The following is a 24,241-nucleotide window of genomic DNA, read 5'->3' as shown; positions in this document are numbered from 1 at the left end:
AGATAAGGTTACTTTTTTACTTCAGAAAGATGACATGGACATTGTCTGTGAGCGTTTTACCACCAGCAAGTTACAGAAATTTGAAGATCTGAATTCAATTGCGACATATGGATTCCGTGGAGAGGCTTTGGCCAGTATCAGCCATGTTGCTCATGTTACCATAACAACAAGGTCAACAGATGCCAAGTGTGCTTATAAGTAAGTCAGTTGGGAATGTGAACTTTCATCAAAAGTAGTTACACTAAGTTAAATGTGTGGTCAACTAGTGTAACATTAGCTCTATAAACATATTGGGCATTTTGAAATGTTATATTCATGTATTGCATCACCTTGTCATGGGCTTTCCTTGCTATAATCCTGTTAGCAGTCTCCTTTTACTGTTACAGGGGTTCATACAGTGACAGTAAACTGAAGGGCCCTGTGAAGCCATGTGCTGGCAATGTTGGTACTCAAATTACAGTAAGTACTCGAGATCATTTAAAATATCATTGAGTAAAGATACCAAATCTGTTACTATTGAGACATTGATGTGGTATATTCTGCCGGTCCTGGCAATGGCAAGCAGGTTATGAAAATCTCCATCTTAATGTGAGTCTCGTCTCAAAGCAGGAATAGTGTTTGTGAGAAAGCTGGACTGGTTCATCTAGGGCTACACTCTTGATGAACGGAGATGTCTCATCTTGTCAAGAAAAGACATGTTCATATCTGCCTTATTTGTAACTATGTCTAAGGGATGTTACTGGAATGTCAAATTGTCTTCGTCCGATAGCTATGATTAAACCAGTTATTCTGATTTCAGGTGGAGGATCTTTTCTATAATATTCCAACGAGGAAGAAAGCATTGAAAAGTCCTTCAGAAGAGCATGCCAAAGTAACTGAAGTCGTCAGCAGGTGAGCAAGAACATTTTCATTCCATGACTTCTCGAGCTTTGTATCAGTTGTCGTTTCAAGTTTGTCTCAGCAATCGTATCTGGTCTCTGTCTCTGAATGCACATGTATCTCATCGAGGTGGTGATAACCTCATATTTTTGTTTTATCCCCAGGTATGCTGTTCACAACGCAGGTGTAGGATTCACTCTAAAGAAACATGGGGAGAGCACTGCTGATGTGCGCACTCCTCCCAACGCATCAATCTTGGACAACATCCGCACCATCTTCGGAGCATCTGTTGCAAGGTTAGCCATTTCTTTCTTGATCTCGGTCATTGTAGATACTGTAAACTTAGCAAATTTGCATGGATGATAGCTGCCCTATGGCATTGTGTATAACTGCATTTCTACTCTCCTGCACCACCACTGAATGGCCTACCCTCTAAGAATCAGGCAATGGAAAGACTGAAGCAAATTTCTATTCAAAATCAACAGTTTATTTTCACAATATTTTATATCATTTCATTATAACAATCATGGCCCAGTTGCTCAATCAGCATTGGAGACAAATGCTAGCATTATCCTCTATGCTTCGTCTCATAATCTTATTTACAATCGTACCATAAGGAAACGTTCCTGCCAATTGGGCAGCCAGGCCTATATTGATATATTCTGTTAAATACTTTGACTGTCATCTACTAACTACAACATGACAGTGATATGTTAACACGATTTTGAAAATAAACATTTTTGTGATCTTCACTTGTAACAGATCTTATACACTACTCCAAACAATGGTATAGAAACAATGGTTAAGATAGTCTCTTCAACATGATAGAGAGACATGGTTGTGACTTTGTCTTCAACAATTCATTTACACTGTCTACAAACTACAAATTCCTTCACAAAACGAAGTTATATCAAAACATTGGCAAAGATACAAGTACATCAAATTCTAAGTCTCTCTTTGCAACTTGCTGTCTCCTTGTTACTGATCCTGACACCTTGTATAAAACAGAAAGAAGTTGCTTATCGATTGAGCCTTGGCCTTTTCCAATAACAATTTGCCCAGCTTCTATTCTTCAGAGTTTTCTCTGTCTTGATGTGATGGGGAGGAGAATCCCAAGGCCTGAGCCTTAGAATCCCAAAACTTAAGCCTTAGAATCCCAAAGCCTGAGCCTTCGATTCCTAAAGCCTGAGCCTTAGAATTCCAAAGCCTGAACCTTAAAATCCCAAGGTTTGAGCCTTAGAATTCCAAGGCCTGAACCTTAAAATCCCAAGGTCTGAGCCTTAGAATTCCAAGGCCTGAGCTCCTGACTTTTCATGATATGAGCATGAGAATCTCAGGGCATGCCAGATGCTGAATGCAATGAGTATTATGATGATGCGAGAGTGAAGCATTAAATGAAATCAAATGTTGTACTGTAAGCTGTACAATTTTCACTAGGGGATGTGAAAGGGTTGTCAGTTCTGAGAAATTTAAAAAAAAACACTTGAATAATTGACGCAGATGGTGAACTGATGTGATGAAATGAAGATGGTTGCTTTTGGGGGAAATGAATAATAGGTTTAAGGAATTGATACCCAACTGGAGGTATTGGTAGGTTGGCACACCAAACACAGTGAGGATGGAGTTACTGTGTAGGCCAAAACTGAGATCACCAAGGTTTTTGGTGAAATGATAACTCCGCTAAAGCGTTGTTTGGTGAAAAGTTAGTGTGACAACATAAGACATGCACAACATAAAAAGAGTCACAATGGTTGTGAGATGGATCAAAATAGGCATTTGTTAAAACAAGAAAGGAAAGGATTCTGTTTTTTTCAGAGATTTTCACGCTGGATAATAGCACGAACAACTATTTCTCTCTGTGAAGTTTAAGAGAATGACGCATTTACTTTGTCTGGTTATCCGAATTTGGTTCGTGTCTTTTGAATATTTGCCATAACCCAATTAGAAAGGTGACAAAAACTTCTTTACCAGTATGTCATTGGATGGATATACAATGTAAAACATGACGCCAGATAAATTTGACAAAGTCATATCGACAACAGATAGAGCAACAACTTCTCACAAAAGCTGGCAACAAAATACAACCCTGTTCATAGGTGCGATGGCTGCTATCTTTATAGAGTCTGGGTGTGGTTTGGATACTGGGAAAAAGGTACTTCGATACCTGTATCTGCCTCGGGGCAGTAGATTAGACAGCCATTAGCTATCTATATTTTCATATCTTTAACTTCAAGTCTGCTGTAAAAGTAAGATATGCTGTTCTTTTGAGGACATCTGTTTTTGTTCCGGATAACTTCTATGTGTGCTCTCTTAAAGATATGTTTATGTTTAGTCTAGAAGTCCAGGGTTAGGGCCTGAAGAGTGAATGGTAACTTGAACTGTTTGCCAATAGGTATATCTAGCTTTCAATAATGATGCACCTCACTAGTTCTTGAAACACCCAGAGAAAAATTCGTTCTGATGATTGCATGGCTGCGAGAGAATATGACTCTTGACTTTCAGTGTCAAAGCTTATGTTATTCCCAATCTCATTTTCATACATGTTGCATTCGATGTTGTAAAGCAGTATGTACCTGGCTTGCCTTTGGAAAGTTGTTCGCGACAGGAAATGACTCTGTGAAATATGAAACATCTTTGTCTTAATCCAATCACCCTGCAGTGGCGACTACCAAGCTTTCGAAACGCATGGTTTCTTCTTTATTCTCCACGAATGAGATCTTAAACCAGTTACCTTCCCTTTCACGTTGCTGATGTGGGATGAACATCAAAGTGAAATACATTTTCAATTCTCAAGGTGTTGTCAAGACTGCTGAGGCGGATGAATTAGCCAAAGGTGTATTTGACAGAATGTGTTGATCATTATCATGCTTTGAATTATAATGAATCCAGCCATCGACTACAGGGCAAAAGATTAAAAGCAGAACTGAAGCATTGATATTTTCAAATACCTGGACCGGTTGGTCAAGACAAATGAAGCCACTAACGCTGGCCTTAAGTTGATCCAGCGTCATCACTTTTAGTTAAGCCTTTAGACTTTATACGGAGTGAAATGATCGCAACTCTGGTGATGTGCATGTATAAATGTGACGAAATTTGAATCCGTACAGAATGAACCTATTTGAGAGTTGGTCAACTTGAAGTGTGTGTGTTGTATGGATGTACCATGTAATGATGATGACATTTCTGACATTGATAATGAAGATGCCTGGCTTGTCGTTGATGAGATTGACTCGATGACGAAATCATAAAACGTATGAAGATGAAGTGAATGTCAAATGGTTATGGATGGTGCATGTAGAACAATTTGGCCCGGTTGTTCAAAGCTCCGATATCTGCTAATGATTGGTTGGCGGCCGCTAAACCACTGTTCTGTTAGCGTGCTGCTAGGTTTGCTCCATAAGGCTTAGCTGCCGCTGTGCCACCACTAAGTAAGCGGAACCTCGAGGGCTCCATCATGGGTACTACTTAGTTTAATAACAGTCTGTCAGTCACTATGTTCTAACCAGGCTTTGAACATTGGGCACTGGTCTGCTGTAAAAAGAATTGGATGGTTCATGTGTTCCAAGATCCATAAATCTGATGGATCAAAGTGAAACTATGATTCCTATGTTCATAGATCGTGGTGATGAATATGATGATGAGGGTGATGATAACAATGATGATGATTATGGCGAAGCTGATGATAATGATGCTTTTGATGATGATGATGATGATCATGTCTGTTTGTTTGCCCCATTCCATAAACAAGTGTTCAGGTGTATCGAGTGTTGGGTTTTCATGTTAACGGAGTACTGAAGGCAGGGTGTGGGCACAGTTGTCAGCTCTTTTTCAAGACAGAAATTTGTTAATGCAAATCATACGGATATAAAGGAAGCACCCTGACATTCAGGGTAAATATTTCAGACAGGAGGTATGGGTTGGTTAGTAGTGGATGCTGACCTTGACAATCAAGCTGCAAATTGTCATAGATCTGATTGGGATAGATGGACGTACCTACGAACAGAGATTTCATTCAGGGGTCCACTTTTTGCCAGTGTGTTAGCTTTAACACCGTATCGTACTGAAAAAAACATAATCAGACAAGTGAGAGGCAAAAACAGAAATTTTGTAATTCTCGGCAGATTATAAATAACAAGTTTTCTTGCCTCGCACATTTTAAGATATCATTCACAAAGTAATATTGATAACACTGATTCTATCATCCAGGGGTTTAGTTTTGAATTAAGGTGGTTAAATTGTATCATTTTCAGTTGAATACATCAGCACAGAATGACTTGTTTGCCTTATCAACAACAGAAATCACAAACATTTCCTCAGACATCTAACAAATTGAACGGCACTACCACATTTTACTATCGACTTTAAGCCTTACCATTGTTTCTTAAAACATCACTTCAATATCAATCAGATATCGTGCCAGAACTACACATGTTTCTGAGATAGTTTCTCAAGAAATTTGTCACTTATTCCATGAGGTGTTTTGAGACCTTTGGCAAGCTTAGCATGTGGGCGTTGGGCTAACAAAATCTGATGCAAAGGCTGTTTGCCAATGCCGGCAAGAACAGGCATTATAAGTTAGGGGCACACAAGAGCAACTGTGGGACCAAGAGTAAATCTGGTCAACTTGTCAGTATTTTGTGGATGTGTCAAATCGTCAAGATTAGGACATCGACAAACTGACTGCTTGACATCAGCTACTGTAAACTGTAAAGTATGCACGAGCATGGAAAGTGATGGTGTACAGTATTGAAAATCACTTTCAATTTGGTCGCCTTCTAGGTGTGGATCCAAGAGACAGAGAAAGAGGGGGCCCCTATTGTGCTTTTCAGGGTCAATTTACCAAAATTCATGGTCAATTCCAGCAGTTTTTTTCAAATATGGGGAGCACTGCACCTCTGGATAGACATTGCCTTGTGCGCCTTACTTTAAAACCTGCCGTTGGTTTGTTCCTTCAAAGCAATCTTCACCGGGCAGTTTGTATGGCTTGATGTCCGGAACTACTGTTAACTTTTCTCAGTTTCCATCAACGGATTATTCTGCCTCAGTTGCCGACTTGTTGATACCAGAATACCACATCAGTTTTATTCGCAACTGCCAAGTGAAGTTTGCTTTCAAAGGATGGACTCGCTATAGTTGTTGGATCGGCGAGTCGAATCTGAGAATCTGTAAGTGGAGCGGGAATGACCATCGAGGAGACTCACAGCTGTATGTACTTCGCTTCTCATTGGTTGGTCTTTCACACATATCCAGCAGCACTTTTTCGACAGGCGGTTGTATGATCTTTGCACCTCACGCATCCGCACTGCGTAAATAATCGGGTCCAGAACAGCGTTCAGTAACATAAGGTTCATCAAGTATTCCGTGCCTGCATCGTATATGTGAATGTTTGCCGCAAAAGCTTGGAAGTTTAGTTTAATTTGGATGATGGCGGATATGTTGAAAAGGCAAAGGGGTACCCAGCACAAAGTGAAAGTACCTAAGATGATTATGGTTGTGATTAGTGCTTTACGGTTCCGCCGTAGATCTGGGTTATTTGTGGCGCGTTCTCTGTGTCTCTGTATCTCGAGAAGGATCCTGCTGTATATGAACGTCATAAGCACGAAACACACTATGATGATAACCAGAATAACATAGTCGGGCGTGTACGGGAATTTATTTGAGTGTATGAATTCGCAAAAAGTTTTCTTGTCTTGGTATTCCTTATAATACGGTGCACCAACGAAAAATTCAGAAAATCCCACCACGAATGATATTATCCATAATATAATTATTATGCAAATTGCGCGTCGGCTGGTCATTTGGATCGGGTAGTGAATTGGACGCACTATCGCTAGGTAGTGATCTAACGCCATACACATAAGATTCAGTAAGGAAACTACGAAGGCAGTACTGCTGGTGGCATTAAGGACACGTTCGAAACACACGTTGTAGAAGTGAGACTCCATGATCATATTGGCGAGAGTCCCAATGCTAACTAATGTGTCCGATATGCACAAACTCATAATAAGGCGGAGATGCGTCGTGTACGTCCCGTTGATATTGGCCACCACAAATAAAGAAAGTGAATTCAGGAGAATGGACAGTGTACAGAGCACAAGCCGTATGACCATGATAGGATGAGCAAAAAAGTCCGGCTCTGAATCTGGCACATCTTCAAAGAGTGTAATATTACTCTTTCGTGTCATGTTGATTATTGTCCCATTTGGAAACATTTTCACCTCCAGTTCTGCTGCTTGATACATTATTTCTCCCATTTTTTTGTGTTCGCTAGAATCTCCCCGTAAATTACTCCGAATTGTCATATATTGAGTTAGTGCCCAATTGAAGTACCGAGTGCATTGTGTCCAGAAGTATTCCCTGAATTTCAGTAGGACCTTAGCAGTTCGTCGTTGATTCTACTAAAACAACTGTTAATCCATTCTGGGGCAAATTCGGTGTCTGGAGGTTGTTTATGCTTGCTACCAACACAAAAACTAATCTTCAAGCTGATATGACTATTCCTCAGTATTCATATCATTCGATATCCAGTTCATTTCACTCACAACGCGAGGATCTGTTGGAATTGCTCCTAAATCTGGAAAACTCATTGGCCGCAGTAAATTTGGCTATTGACCATCCTGCAAAAAAAGAGTGATACTATTAATTTCTAAAGTATTACTCTAAATAGATTGATTTGCGACAGTAACTTGTAATTGTCTGGCAAAGGTTCTTGATGGACCACTTGTAGGTCAATATAGGTATATTTCATTTCATCCAAATCATAGGTCAATCAGCTTCAGTCGTTCCTGTTCACCATAGCTTGATCCATAGGTAAAATTAAAAAAATATGTTAGATCTTTGGTAATCTTACAGATTCTCATGCGTCGTTGGCGACAATACGCATTGTACGTCTCATGTCTGCGACCCCTTTTTCATAACTATACCTACCATTAATCAACAACATGGTGTGCATGGTCATTGAAAAATCTCGTGCAATAACCGGATTAGTATCATTGCATGCAAATGTAAATGTCAAACAAGATGGCTCGCTTTTATTGTGGATTATTTCTGGACAATTGCAGCATTTGCGTGGTTGTTCTAAATTGTTTTCTTTCATCCCGTATCATGAATGCTGTTGCGGTGCCTTTTGATAAGATTACCATCATCTCGTGTCTAAGACTAGATAATATGAGGACATTTATCATCTGATCTTTTCCTATATGTATACACAGACAAAATATTCCGTCAAAGATTGATCGATTGGACCATTGTAGATTCTCTGATGATTAATAACATCCACATTATACAATTGACCCATCATAGATTCTGTGATGATGGGTCATCTTAGATTCTGTGATGATGGGTCATCTATCTATGATGGCGGGTCCAAACGAAATGCACGTTAGCATCAACCTATAACCCATCAGAGTAACAATCGTCCAAATTCTGTAAAAAAAGGAAGTTTTCCAATTGTGATATAAATTCTTTATTGGCCCATCAAAATCTTTTGAACGGATTCCATCATTAAATTAATGACGGGCCCATTTTTCAAAGAGGAAGTACGAATCAGATAAGGATATTAAAGGTTCATTCATCTGCCCTTGAAGATGAAGGAAAAGTGATCTACTCCAATTCTATCAATCATAATATCTCTTCAATCTCAGTGGTGATATTGCTTTGAAAGTTTAGAAGGCATTACTTAATTACATGGATGAATATTGCTTGATTTATGTGTTTAATGTACGCTAATACTAAATCTAGTGAGGGTTTACTCTAATTTTCGGTATATCAGTTGCTATAGCTAAACTTTAGAATTTCGTTTCAAAAGTATAATGATTGATCTGCCGTCCTTTGGAAGAATCTGTCAGTCTAAACTTGTGGGATATAGGACACTGAAATCTGCACTGTTTAAAACTTCTTGATCCAAAAAATGTTTTGAAAGTGATTACGGAATGAATCACCGAACATCTTAGTTCGCTGAATACTGTTGATGTCGATGAATATCTCAATGTAACACTCCCGGCTAAGCGTGAGTTAAAACAAAGGATTGCTTATATTTCAAGGGGATAATTTCAATACATCATTTCTTGAAAAAAATCAGTCACCGAGACCTAACCGAATAAGCTGCTTGGAGTTTAAGGTTATAAACCTTGTAAAGAAATGGTATTTGATGTGTATGAACCATTTGAAATGTGATGATACAAAAGAGATCTTTCGAGTTTCCGTTGAACTGTTAAACTGATGATAAATTTAACGGAGCAATTCATCAGTCATGTATCCCGAGGCCACCCCTTGTGCATTAAACATCTGAATACCTCAAAGTTAGAAATTTTTCATAAGTTAAAAATTCTGAAAAATTCTCAAAGCCAAAATATTTTTGGAGCTGATGATGTTTTTTCATTTTGAGCCGAAAGAAAAAAGTGAAAAAAATATTAAGACTCAGACATTTTTTCATCCTTGATTTGACTCGAATCACTCTATCAAATACACAGATTTGATATTAGCGCAGTCTATGATGATCGAAGCCTTATTTCAACCAAGCTGTTTGATCATATGACATCATGTGGAACAGTCTCCGACTGACCACTGTGTCTTCTCATCTCACAAAAAAATCTCAACGAATTCAACATCATAGGATCTGAAGCTTATGTGAAATAAACATGTTGCTCTATTTCACACACGGTTCATATCGTCAAATCTGCAGGACACATCAAGTTTGACACTATCTGCTTTAACAGCATCCTTACCTCATTCCTATTTTTCCAATCTCTCTTTCTGTGTGGAACCCACCTGGTGGTATCTGGAACGATAAGATAGAATTTGGTGTGTAGTAAAAATATGTTTCTCTTGATGTTGATATTGTGGTGTGAATTACGGAAATCTGAAGACCTGACCGGTGAAGGCAGTCATTCAATTGTGTCAGTTTTTTTATTGGCCGGGTCTATTTGGCAAGCCGCTCGCCGAACAGGCATTTTTTATTGTCCTGTTTGGAGAGCCGCTTGCCAAACAGCACTAAAAAGCCACCCTGTCCGGCCAGCCGGGCTTGCCAAACAGGTAAACAATCTACCCTGTTTGGCGAGCTTGAGACTTTACTTTGATATTTATGAGTTCGGTTCTCCATTCAGGACAAGAAAAAGTCGCTGTTTGGTAAGCCGGTGTAATGTTTTTGAGTGTTTCTATTTTTGAGTGTTTCCCCTCATTGTTTGGGAACGCTAAAAGATAGATTGACAAGTTTTTCTGTGTTTCCCCCTATTGAAAAGTCATGGTTTCTCTAGCTGCCTATTGTTTGGAAACACTGACACATGGGTAACAACCACAGATGTTACACCGGGCTTGCCAAATAGTCACTTCCTTTTTCATTAGCTTTGGACTAATTGGAGAGACATTGTGACTCTTGCTTGTTTGGAATATCTATTTATTCCATCGCAAAGAAAACTGGCAAATGTTATATGTTTATGAGTCTGGGAAATGGAACTGCTTAATGCCAGGGTCCACATTCTGGTGGGCCACCTGAAGATCACCTCTCTGGAGTTCCAGCCTAGCTGATAATCTCTTACAAATATAACCTTTTAAGAGTTCACATCTGATGTTTCCAGTCACATTCTTGCAACAAAAGTGCAAATATGTGACATTATCTTTCAAATACATCGATATGTCTAGGAAAACCTCCCCTGGCAAATCGGTGGTGAAGAAAGGTTATGTAACAATGATGTAAATCATCTCGAAAACCTTCTAGCAACATAAGAAGTGCATGATGCTGTTTTCTTAAGATTGCTGACGCCAGCAAAAGAAGAGGCTATTGTGAGAAACATTCCTGCTGACGTGTATAACCGCTGTTATTTTACTGTAATCTATTCTACTTCTTCTGAAAGCGAATATCTCTGACTTGAGCTTAAAGCTAGAACAATGAGGCTTTATTTAACTAATGCAGCTCACACTATGACTTGTTTGTGAGGTTTATATCAAATGCCTTTTGGAGAAAATACCAGATTACCGAGAGACGTAGATTCCATTTCCAAAAGATGACATATCTACACAAAATATCATGACTTTTGAAGAAATCGGATTGACATTGTTGCACAAGTCGGAAATAATGAATGCTTCGAAAACATTTTTTGATTTTTTGTTATTCAAAATGTTCAAATATCTCCTGTTTTTAGTCTGATTTTGGCCTTTATCTTTATTTTTCTCTAATTTCAAAACAAAAAGACCTTGTTTTGGTCTAGCTCGTGAGTGAGAGCTGGAACCAGGGTTGGAAACACAGCGTATTCTTTCATCAGGAATATCGAGTTAATATCGCCTTACACCACATGTAGCATTTCAAAGACTTACGAACATAATTTGCGCAACTTGATCTCCCTCATCCTGCTGTTCGGTCATAATGTCAGAAAACGTGCACGCTTCTTCGATGATTTGATAAGGAACTGTCGAAGCTGTGTCTGATAAAAGCATCAAGGAAATAAGGTGTAATGGCAACTTTCTTTTAACTTTTCCCTTTCTCCTCTTGGGGATGCTGCACTTTGAGCGGATCCATTCAAAAGAAACGGTTTAATTTTTGGCTGGCTTTTACTGATTATGTTGGATCGAATGACTAAGAAGTGTCTCAGCTATGGAGCTTAAAACTCGGGGAGGTGACATCTTGTCATGATTGATTTTCCCGCTGGTAGATTGTCTAAAGATGGAGTTTAATGATTCACTCAGTTAGGTGGAAGTGGTGTTTTTTGGTGTCACAGGCAAGATCATATCTTAAAGGGAAACTATAATCAGAAGCTATGTTGGTTAGGTTTTAATGTCATTTCAAGCGACCTATTTGAACTGAATCTCAGTGGTGGGACAAAGATGAAATGCCACTTTGTCGTTACTGGTTGCACGACTGTCTTTTATCACCACGACCATCCTTGTGCCTCCACAAATATAAGGTTTCAAGTTCATTCTAGTTTGAACAGCATTGGTAACCGCAATAGCACTGATATTGATACCCAAGTAGCCAATTCATTATCACTCTTCAACTTGTGGGCTGAGATAGCAGTAACTTACAACTCCTACTGTCTTCTGTCTCAACACCCTCCCTTGTGCTTTCGCAAACAAAAAGGTTCGAATTGCTACCTTTTCTCGACACAATCAAATTTCTGCACAAAAGCAGAATCCGGGATATGGCAACAATAGGCTACGATAAGGCTGCGGTAAGAATTGCCACAAGAGGACAATAGTATAGGGGAAGCGGATATGATAGAACTCCGCTAAGAATATTCAGAAACTGCATTGACAAAAGATTCCATAAACCATATCTTGCATTTACCTCATAGAGTCGTTCCGAGCTTTGTTGCAACTTGACTCTGTTGATGGTGGATTCTTTCCTATATCGATGTCAGAGTTGTCAGTTTCAAAGCTTGGTAAGTCATAAGGCAACTGAGCACGAAGAGAAATTCTTCATGCATGTTCATTTTGAACATAGTCAATGGAGACTTGTGTATTTAACTTGTATTCCTCTGTGGATGCTAGTAAGAGCCTCGCCCGGTACTTTGTTGAAAAAGAATATCACCCCGCCATGAGACGTAACCTGATGTTGTATAATTTAGAACAGTAGAATGGAAGAATCTCCTTGTACCTCTGCCAATGACATGGTATTGCATAATCTATTTCCATAACCACCCCTGTCATTTCACTAAGGAAGTGCTGTCATTGAAAAAACAAAGGACCTTCCCAATTAGGAAACACATAAGGCGTGCTTTGGTTTTTTCTGCGCTGATCATAAAGCTGCTGTAAAGGGACATCAAAGACTCGTTAGTCAAGCTACAGATTTTTCTTCGCAGCCCTGTCAAGTTTTTTTTTTGTATCTTGCAAAATATTTTTGTATGTGGCAAGATTTTACTTAAGGCAGGGCAAAAGACTAGTAAAAGATCAATTCCACACGGCGTCTTCTTGCTTTGGCCAATGCTGCAGAAAAACTATTCTCGACAACAGCCATTATTTGGTCCAAGTAGTAATAAATTACCCTCTCATCTTGCGGCTGGCAACTTTGATAGTGATTCCCCCTCACCCCCCCCCACCACCAAATGTGCTATCGGGTTATTTGCATGACCAAACAAAGGCTGAAGAATGTTTCTGATACAGGAAACTGCTCGAGTGACACCAGTCCTCTAGGGCAACGGTACGGGAGTTGGTTTTTGAATTGCCTTTATTTCCTCAGTTCTTTTCACTCAAGCTACGGCTTCTTTTCTGTACGATCTTGTTAAATTTTCCAAAAATCATTGTGAGAAATTGTTGTAATACAATACGTGCAGGCAGAGTCTGTTTCTAAAGGAACTCTCTTCCTTTTAATCTTGTTTAATCCTTTCACTGCGACTTTTCGTTGAGATCTTTGCTAAATTTCTTGAGTATCTTGAGAATGTGCTTCATGACAATGCTTTCAAGGGTACGTAAACTTACCAGAAGTTGGTCTTTGAAGGTGTTGCTCGTTTTTCTTTGGGAGTGATAAGACTTTGTCTGGTTTCGTAAAATGTTGTTATTTTTATATTCGACATGCTGTTCGTACTCAACTCAGGTGTGAAGCAACATGAGACGCAGTATTCCTTGTCTCCGTCAGCAAACCAGAGTATACACGATACCTCAACATTTGCATTGTACCACTTATATTACACTGTTAGCTGTGAAATATTTGTGAATAGGGTTTCTGATATTGTGGCTTTGGGCTGGCTTTAACTTTGCAATATTTTCGAAGAGATTTTCTCATTCACATCATTTCATTTACCCAAATCTTGTTATCACAAGAATTAATATGCACATGAAAATTAGGTGTATCAGCGTCTCTGCACAAGAGGCTGTCAATCTTGTTCGATATATTTCTTTAAAGAACCCACCCTCGTTTGAAAACCTGATAATGAGAGAGCATCCACTAATGTGAGACACCAAAATTTAATTATTTAAGATTGTAATGTATAATTAAGCTTGGGGGCTCAGCCTTGAGTGAATTTAATCTAAACTGATCTCTTTGAACATGATGACTTTCAAAGTGTTATACTATCTTTGACTGTACAGTAGGAAGTTATAATTACTGTAGAAAACCGGGTGGTTAAGATACTCTTTGAAAGGCATTTAAGAAAGGTATATTGTACATGAAAGTGCTTTGGTTTCTCCATTCCTATCTGTTTACTCTTAAACTCTTCCACTACGCATCATCAAGTCTGGACCAAGCCGTACAAGTCACTTTTTGCCCACTCTAATTACGTCATTATATTGTTAAAACAATCCTCAATGTTACAAGCGAAAAACATTTTGTACATCACCATGGACAGACTCCGACCGAAGTACTTGGTTTCACAAAATATTCGCCCAAATAAACGGAATTTTGACGACATACAGTATTCTTTCCAGAATCTCAATTTTCCCGACAACCTTTAGCCAGGTGAACATCAAAGCCTGTATGATTAAATTTGCATTAGCGTAATGACGATTATTGGAGAAAATTGGATGAAATCATGGTGATCCAGGTCCTGATTAGTCTGATTTCCTTCCACCATTGGGGTGGGGGCTCATGATTGCCATTTGATGAGCCAGCGTCATCTGGGGGAACAATTGACTTATTGCTCAACAGGAGCACTGAAACACTTGAAAGTACTTGGCAAGTAATTTTTCATGTGCAGTTAAGAGTTATCTGGCTCTTTGTGGTAGGTTTTTGCAAGATCAATTCGCTGTCCAAAGATAAAATGTAACATTAGACAAATAAATGACAATGAGAATTTGACATTTTGAGTTGGTAGTGCGTGAGCTCTGTAACCTAGCTCCTCATTTGCTTTTCGATCAATAGGTGATTTTTTGGTAAGTACTTATTCAAATTGACATCTGCCGCAATCATAAATAATTGAAACCATGTAGTGTACACTGTGTCATGGTTCCAGCATTCTACAATTACCATATAATGTAACTGGCTTAAACCCTGACCTGTATCCCGCCTACAGTAAACAAGAAAACGTTTCTCTCCTTTTGGTGTGCCGAAACTTCGAGAGAAAAAATCAAAAAGTGCCGACAAAAATATGACGGATTACCATATCTGCAACCTGTAGTAGTGTCGATGAATGATAATAACTTGTCTTTGTTCCTGGAATCCGCCTCATGATCTTTGTTTTCCTTTAAGCTATTAAACGATGGCAAACCAGATGAAGGGCATATGATGTGAGATTATCATTGATCTCTCTTGCTCCAAGTTATACTTCCAGATCAAAGTGCCTGTCAGATGCACTTTCCAATATTTTGGGTCTGACTTATCCTAAGCCTGTATCACGCTAGATGAAGTCACCACTAGCAATTTTCCAATATTTTGCTCCTTTAACACATTCTATTTCAAGCAAATGTATAGCAGCCAGGAAGGTAAAGGCCCCTTATCCTTCAAGGATCTCGGGTTGCTTCGGGCCATTCACTCGTTTCCTTCCAGAAAGCTTGAAGTGCAGATCCTGAACCCATTACATACAACTTTCTCGACATGTTAGCAGACATGTTGAGTGGGAAATGAGTTTAATATATCTTCTTTGATATCTTACACTAGGAAAGGCAGTCATTAATGCACCTTTAGTGATTGATGAAAAAGTAGAACCATCATGTGACATGATAGTTTTACGCTACTAATGCCATATACGGTAAAGCTGCAAAAGAAATTCTGCTCTCCCAGTGACTGCATGAGTGGGTTTAAGGCTGGATCGAAAAGTGTGGTCAACGTCTTGACTTCTGTCAAGGATGATCTCAAAACTTATTGAATGAACTTAGTTTTAAGGCCATCTAAAATTCTATTAAAACTGAAGGGAATTTTTGTAAATGAGCTCACGTATGTGGTTTAGATATATCTCAAATGACTTTCTTGCCCTACATTACTTTGGAGTTAAGAAACTAGGATTTCCAAAAGATATTCTTGTTTATTAGTTAAGAAATCAATACCGAGGTGCCGGGTAGTCCTTGGTTGTCTGATCTGAGACACGTCTGCCTGCATTTGCAAAAACCTGTTCAGATCTCTTGGCTACAGTACATGCTCTTGTTATCTTTTTCAAAGCACGATGATACGCTGTTTCCTAAAAAAGTAGGCCACACGCTTACCTTTATGATTGCAAGTCATAAATTGTAAAAGCAGCTCAGTCTATGCTTGTCACAAAGGTATTGTAAACCTACAGGGATGACAGGTAGGTTGCATGTTGGTAATGATCATAAAAATTCTTTCAATGATTTAAGAGAAAGTCAGTATGTACCACTGACCCTGGAATAAGCGATGGAAGTAGAACAAGCTTCTTGGAATGTTTGGCCAACTAGAACAGTTCCAAAACGTACTGAATGTTCGCAAATTTAAGGCTTACCATTCCTATGATTTTTTCTCCATGTCAAGCTACCCAAATTACTGTATTGGTATTTAGATATCGTATAGCCTCCTGCTCCAGGTGGACTGCATGTTGGAAACCAATCCAGTTCAAGACTGATGAAACAGGGTCTTTCTTTCCTTATCAAAGGTGAATGATGCAAAAATTGATAAAAAAAGCTCTCAAATATTTTTTTACCGGAGGTCTACGTTGCAACTTTTCCAAAGATTGCTCCCACGTGTTTCTGCAAATCTAACACCTGCTAGTCCTGTTGCAATCAGCATAAAAAGCATCTGTCATATTAGCTCAAAAATCCTTTAACAATTTGCACCATCTGCTGTAATATGTGATAAAGGAAATAACTGTTAACACTTTTATTTGCGCAAGCCTGATATTTTATGATAATTTTATAAGAGAGGTGTTTGTTCCAGTGGGGTAGAAGCCGAGCTAGTTCAGAAAGAAGAGCCAAGACCTACCTCTGCTATCTGCAGTAATCTATCCGATACAGTTTACTAAGTTCGCAAGGGTATCTTCGTGTACTGTTCCCAAATCCCTTCTCTCGTCAACAATTCTATACAGATTGTTCATTGAAATCCTCTTGAAGAACCAGACGGAATGGTCTCAATACAGATAGTTCCCAGCTGCACATTCATTGTCACGAAATAATACCCAAAATGAGATTCCGCAATCCCACTTCAAACAATTTCCTGAGTTAGCGGTTAAATCCTTCTCCCATTGGAAAGCTTACTGCTCAGCACTCCAGTGATGATAGGAAATGTCTCTCCGGCTCTTCTTGAAAAAACTACAAAATTATGTTAACAAACTAATGAATCATGCACAGCATAGTAAATTGGATTAAGTCAGCATCATCAATTACCACTTGAAGCCACTGATACATTACAACCTTGCACATTTGTTCTAAAAAGCACTTGCGTCACCGAGAAGTTGCGATGATTGCTGTTATGCCTTCCAGTCTTATCCAAAAAGCATTTTATTCCTGATAAGTTGATTCCAAATCGAAGTTACATTGAAAAACACACAATTGAAACCAATCGATATACTTTCACTTCCCTAACGACAGGTTAATTCTATGTCTGAACCATTCCTTCCTGCCGGACACAAAATTAATTGCTTGATATTAAGAAATCAGTGTGGTTTCTCTTTGCGAATTTCTTTTTAACTAAGTTCGAAACTGTGAAAGGAATTGAGAAAGTCCTCACTCAGTGTTCCTGTGTAGCAGATTGATTGTCTGCCTGCGCTGTGAAAGCTACTCTTTCTATCCAGCTAAGTTTGGAATGAGAAAGGGACATGATAATGGGTATCCTGCCTTTTTTGGAGAAGTTTGTATTAAATGCAGACGCAGAGTTAATCGCTGCGCAGGAAATCAGTGATTAAAAAAGGAAATTAAAGATTTCTGTTGAGCTCACCTTCCCCTTAAAGAAATTGGGCATCCCTGCTCCCTGGATGCAATCATTCCTGCTTCCTCGATGCAATCCTAATCGATTTTAAGAATATCCGACTGAAGTTTTCGAAAAGAAACAATGTTTGGTTTGTTTCTTTTGAAAAATACTTCCACTTCACGTTTACGTCTTAAAGATCAACACAATGTTTTCTCTGTCAACCACTGAACTTCATTCGAATTGAGAATTTTTTTCGTATTCTTGCCTCTTGCTTGTTGGTGGTAATCGAATAGAGAAAATCCATTCTAAAAACAAACACAAAACACGTTTATGTTTGGAGAAATGAAATCAATAAATCTCCTTCCTTCAAAGTTTCCTTGCCAGCCGCTGACTATCGCATAAACTTCTGTCCAGTGCGTCTGCCACTCATGCGAGCTGATGGGTGAATGAAGTCGTCTGCCGATTGGATATCAGTGGTTGCTAGGTGTGCGGTACTCTGCTGGTTAAGAAGGTAATCATGACTTGCCGATGTTGGTTTGTTGTTTCGACAGTGATTTGATGGCTGCTTGGTTTGAAACTGATGGGTTGTGTTTATAAAGAACTTCTGCAAACTTTCTTTCTGACCACGGATTCACTCACTCTCCGTTGAACTCCAGTGGGGTTTGAAAGCTTGATGGTTTGGGTATAAAAAGGACTCGTACGGAGTTTCCTCTGACAAAACATTCACTCACCCTTCGACAAAGTCCTGTCCAGTGTGTCTGCCACTCTGTCGCGCAAATGGGTGAATAAAGTCGTCCTCCAATTGGATATTAGTGGTTGCTAGGCGCTTGGTACTCGGCTTGATTGGGTTCGTTGGTTCAACGATGAGTTTAATGAACGGCTTGTCCGAGTATCTGACAACAAATGCAATCACTTTCACCCGAACCTGACTTTCACTCTGTCTTGACTTGGTGCTGTTGATTTTTTTGTGCGACAAACTAATGAAAGAACGCTATAGAGAAACTCCACTCTGCATTTTTGTCTGCAGAGTTATGTCAAGTTATACAAGTAGACACATACATCAATATTGGAAGTGGTAAGCGAGTTACTTCAGCTGTAAAGTAAGATGATGCATGTAGTAGTCCAAAGATATGACACGCGATAATCCATCATTGATTTTGACAGATAATATGAACTACAACACGCAGATCCTCTGATTTGTAATTATTTTCGCAATTTCCTCCTCCTCCTCCTCGGGTCGATACCGCTTGAAAGTAATGCAATAATTTTTCCTAGGAGAGTTGATGGTGAACGACCTATATAAACTTTCGGGTCTTAGGGAAGCTGTGCAGCTAGATTTCATCAACAAACCCCAGAAAAACAGTTGCCTTAGAAAAATATCAAACCAATACCTTCCTTCACGCAAGCAATGGATGGTTCAGATCAGAAAAAGCCAAAGAGTTACTCACCTAACTTTCAGTTGCGGAATTTGAACACTAAGGAATTACCAACGGGAACAACTGGTCATAAACATTATGTGATGAATATTTCGCTTTTGTTCCTCTCTGTTGAGAATGGAATCGTCATATCAATGGTCTGTTTTTTCATTCGGCTCCAGATCGTCACATTTTTTTATCCACGTATAAACAAAGGTGAGTCAGACAGTTAATTCAATCTCGTGATTTGGTTACAAGTCCTGATTTAAACCGCAAACTGTCTCCTGCTTCGCCAGCAGTCTTTCATATCCTTTTGTCATCCAGTTAATTGACAGTCGGCAAATGTCACTCATGGATCTAATATCATAGGAGCAGATGCATGTGACAGATGCCTTCGAAGGGGAAGATGAATTCACCAATTCCTTTGTGGAAGAGAACGACTTCAGTTTGATCGCATTGAACAGGAAAACTAAAGTTCAGTTAAATCACTTAAGAAATTGATTTTGTACAAGTTTATAACTGCAGACCACAAGTTTAGCAGTTCCGTCGGTACACTACAGACTACTTCTCAAAATGTTTGGTTCCCTTCACTTCAATCAATGTTCCCACTCCTTTTACTGACTGAAGATCCTTCTTACTCTCGTTTTTTGTATCCTCAACATTGCTTTCTGTATACATTTACTTTAGAGTTCCAACTAGATGCATAGACATGTTCTGTAAGCGTTAGTGAAGGTTGAATGTTCAAATTTCATGTCCTGTGTTACACTGATTGTAATACTTGGTTTAGCAACTTGTCCTATCATTCACTGACATCCACGAATCTTTCCTGGATGTTTCCCTTATCACCTGTGTAACATATCATGTCTTGCCATTGTATTTAAGCCGTTGTTCTTCTCTTAGTTCTACTTTGTAGTTGGATAGTAGGAGAAGTAGCAGCGCAAACATTGCAACACAAGAATACAATCTTGGCTGTCAATCGAAGATCAGGAGTTGGACTCTTCCTTAGATGTAATGGAGTTGAGATTAAACATGATTTTGGCCCATGTGGCAGATTTGATCTTCCTATCATGTGATAGGGAACAACCAACAATCATTTCACATATCATCTCACAGTTGTTGAAGTGTCAGTATGTTCCTCAGGTTTCGTCAAGCATTTGCTTACCAACTGTTATAAAGTATAGCGTTTTAAGCTTATAATGCTGGCACTCTAATCAGCTTACAGTTCTTGACATTTGTAGATCTATTTTCATTTATTTATGTCTCAGTTAACTGTTACAGTAGAACCTCTCTATTGAGGATACCCTCTGGACTGACAAGTGCTGTCCTGAGTAGAGAGGTCGAATTGAATTGAATTTACCAATTTGGGACCAAAATGAGAGACCTGAATAGAGAGGTTGTCCTTAATAGAGAGGTGTCTACTAAGGGAGGGTCGACTGTATATAGTCGGAATGCCTGTCTGCTTCTCTATGAGAACCACTCACGCAGTATTACGCTGACTAATAGGGTAATGTTTTCTTATCAATTTTCTGCAAAGGGCAAGATGCCAATAGGCAATAGATGTGCCACTTTTTTCATCTTAGTGCATGGAAGGAATAGCCGTGAAGACGTTTTTTGAGGGAAATATGACACCTACGTAATGCACTATGAAGATGTACTCTGTTTGGAGTTGATGAAAGAAGGAGAAGCATGTACCAGGAATGTTAGGAAATTGATATTGGTTTTCTGACCAAAGATATAATTTCAGGCTATCCTCGACCCATCGAGGCAGAGTTTGAGAGAGCTTGTCCTGTCTGCTGAGTTGATCTCTGGGCCAGCTAGTGTTTTTTTAAAAATATAAACTTGCTTGACCAGAGTGTCAGACAATACCCTGAAAAATGGCTTATCATTTTTTGAAAATGCCTCACAGTTGCACAAACAGAAGAACTATGCGTTATATTCTGCAAATCTACTAGGGAAATTCCAACCTGTCAGCTGATTCGGTCAGAAAATCTATAGTTAAGTGAGCATCGTAAAAACAATCAGGCTGACAGTGTTAGTGACAGTCTTTTGAAAATTTAACCAGGTGCAGGATGTGGAACTAATATTTGTCCCCGGACGTGACTATTTGATACCAAAGCAAACATGAAGCATATGGAGTAAATAAAGACAAGTGCGGTTACAGTTGCATTGGCCGTCACTGATCAGACTTAACATTTGTCATTGAAGGAATGTTGGACATTCAACTCTGTCAGGCCGTGCATAGATTAGCTCTTATTGACATCACCTGCACGCGATGACCATTAATGATACGACATGAAATCGTGTGACGTGATGTCATAATTTTGCTTCCTTGAGGTAGATTTAATGATAAAACCTTTGATTGCCCACTTTAATGCAGTCAAATAGGCTCTAGACATGGATCATTTGGATAGATCATTTTAGATAAGGACACTTTCGGATTTATTGATAAAGCCTTCTAATTGCTCAGTTTTAGAATGTGTAATGGGCTTTGACATGAACCTTTTTGTAACATTCGTAATGGAAGAAGTTAACAGCAGACAGAAGTTGGCAGTTTGAGTTTGGCCGATTCTTTAGTATACTAAGAGCAGTTAACAGCAGACAGAAGTTGGCAGTTTGAGTTTGGCCGATTCTTTAGTACACTACCAGCATTAGAAATCAAATCATTTTTGGTTCTGATTCAGTGATTGATATTCTGCAGCAAGGTTGAGATAATCTCATTGCACAATTTCCATACCTGATATTTTTCTCAGCGATCTACTGATTGCAAATGTCTTATTTCCTCTTGACAATTCATCAATTTCCACGCAATATGCTGCACAGGCGTCACTCGGCAAGGCCCAGTTTACGGAATTGTCTCCTTCATTACCTTGGTAACTGAGTTGTCATGAGTGATTCCATGCCAATTGTAAAGAAAGTGAAAGTGACTCTTAATGGAGAAGAGTGTCTGGTGTGCATGTGATGGAGGGGGGGGGGGGGAGAGACTACTAGCAAGACATAGAAATTCATTACCATTTATAGATTGGAAGTTTGTAGAACTTGATCGACTGTCAGCTTGGCTTGGTGGAAAACCCTAATGTTGATGACATTTTTCAAATTGATTCGTCCATTAGGGAATCAGATATTCATATCTATAATTAAACCGTGTCTTTGCTGTACCATCGTACAATCCCAATCATTCGGGGCTATAGACATGCTCCACCGTTTTTGTATCTTGGTTTATAAGACACATTTTTTATATATTTAATCCATTAGTGGAATAAAAAAAATGTATTCAGAGTTGCACATTAAAATAGGACTACAGGCAGGAGTATGGGGGTCTCGAGACAACAAGGCACAATTGCACAATGGGTCTGCAAACCAAAAATTTGTTTGCAAGAATTTTGTATTTTGTTTCACCTGGCAGTGGATCAACGTGGTTTATGTGAAGCTGGCTGCCATAAAAGCACTTGCATGATTTTGCATAACCTGACAGGTTATGAGCAGTCCAAAAAAGCTTGGCAACATTCAAATGAGGAAAATGTACCTTTCGTAGGTGACGTATTGCAGAAACTGTCTTGAGATGGCAGAAAATAAATATCCCGGTTTTTAAGGAAATGGGATGTTTACAGAATCATCACGGGTGTTTCTTTACGGAGTCCAGAAAACAAACGCCACAGATATTTTTGCATTGTTGCGATATCGTATTTTGTGAGGAAACAAATCTGTTCGTTTTCTTGCTCGGGGAATTCAGAGTGTACTGAGGTGCATACTGACCAACTCGAGTCAAATTTCGTTTTAAGTGGCTCCCAAACATATCCTTGACCGAGTGTGAGATTCTTTCACATGCACGGTAACTGAGTCAGCAGCAGCACTTCCGAATGACTACGAGTAAGATTGGATTGATAACTTGTTCGGTCATCAATAAGTGGACACAGGCTAGCCAATGTTTGCAATCACACGTATTGACAATCCTGTAATGGACGAGTCCTACGTTAACCAATCGCATATCGCTAACATGTTTTTGTTAGCGATAACTGAGGGGTCATTTGGCCGTGTAGCAATGACAGTCGGTAATGGATGAATATCAGTATTTGATACAAGTAATAGACTGATTGGGTTTTGTCAAACAAGATTCCTTATTAGGAAAACAAGGCTATTTTGTTGAGCAGTGGCTCTAATGAAACCTGTGGAGCTTTGGATGTGACAAGTTCATCAGGACCTCCACATATTGCATTGGCTGTTAAGCGATATGTCTACTTAACCAGAGAAGTGCATTGTTGTGCCAACATTCCATCATTACAAGAATGATGTAGTTTCTATGAAAGATCGTAAGAGATACTTCACATAACATAAACTCTCAATATGCTATCGCTTATCAGAAATATGACTTTTTCATAACTTGCTCTGCTTGAAGTACCTTGTACCATTTGATACCAACCATGGGAATTTCCCCAAGAGAAACAACAGAAGCATCTAAATCCTGGCCCAATTGAAAAGAATTTCCAACTGCCTGATGTGATCATAGAAAGTGCCTGAAACGACTACCGTAACAGCTACTAATGTGTTTCCTCCACATTGAAAAATGTACTTGCGAGCGAAAGTCATACCGTGTTTATGCAAAATCAGCTGGAAGGATGTAATCCCATCTCAAGGGAGAACCAGCGACATAGAAATTTCGCAAAGACGTTTTGTTGCCTAGTGTGCCGACAATTGTCTCTTTTGTATACCCCTGGAGCAATGATGCTAAGTTTTCAGTTTGCTGAAAGTCTTCCGTTTTCTTCTTGTTTCTTTCTTCAACAGCAGCATCTACCATACTTGCCATAATGTTATGCAGATGCCTGGGCTCCCCATATGACACCTTGGGCTGTGTGGATCCAGCTGATCAGCTCCATCTAGCTATCTGGTTTTGAGGTGCCAGTGTGACATCCTTTGCACCACAGCTATAGAAACATCCCTGCCTGGGGAGACGTGGGTTTATGCCTGATTGCTATAAAACGTTGTCAACATGGTCGCGGAGATCTTATCCACAATGCCGTCCCGACATTGGCAGATCTTTTATGGACAGACTAGAGTACATTCAGAATAGCTAATCCTCCTCCATGAAACCTACGCTACAGAGCATCAGCCGACATTGATATTTATTAAGTGCAGAGCAAAGCCCACATCTAATATCTATAGTCTGATAGTCTGTCAACAATAATCGCAATGAAAAATGACTAAGTCGTTCGAAATTGCAGATTTCCGCTTACTT

The 24,241-nt window shown here is 39.2% G+C and overlaps 1 protein-coding gene and 1 long non-coding RNA gene across 5 annotated transcripts in view; one reads left to right on the top strand and one right to left on the bottom strand.

Moving 5' to 3' along the window:
- LOC135500238 (DNA mismatch repair protein Mlh1-like) overlaps positions 1–24,241 on the top strand; it is a 65,592-nt gene that overhangs the window by 2,105 nt on the left and 39,246 nt on the right. For all 4 annotated transcript variants that reach the window (XM_064791547.1, XM_064791548.1, XM_064791549.1 and 1 more), the window contains exons 4-7: positions 26–198; positions 387–459; positions 800–891; positions 1,044–1,175. In XM_064791547.1, coding sequence (XP_064647617.1) covers positions 26–198; positions 387–459; positions 800–891; positions 1,044–1,175 — 470 coding nt within the window. The remainder of the gene's footprint in view (positions 1–25; positions 199–386; positions 460–799; positions 892–1,043; positions 1,176–24,241) is intronic.
- On the bottom strand, positions 6,730–17,360 carry LOC135500240 (uncharacterized). Its single transcript, XR_010449405.1, has 3 exons — positions 16,673–17,360; positions 9,606–9,658; positions 6,730–7,496 (listed from the first exon to the last, which is right to left on the bottom strand). It is a non-coding gene; the product is annotated as an uncharacterized LOC135500240 (long non-coding RNA).

Source organism: Lineus longissimus, chromosome 16 (assembly GCF_910592395.1).
Source record: "Lineus longissimus chromosome 16, tnLinLong1.2, whole genome shotgun sequence".
NCBI lineage: Eukaryota > Metazoa > Nemertea > Pilidiophora > Heteronemertea > Lineidae > Lineus > Lineus longissimus.
Note: the sequence above shows the minus strand (reverse complement) of the source record. Positions and strands in the feature narration are given on the sequence as shown.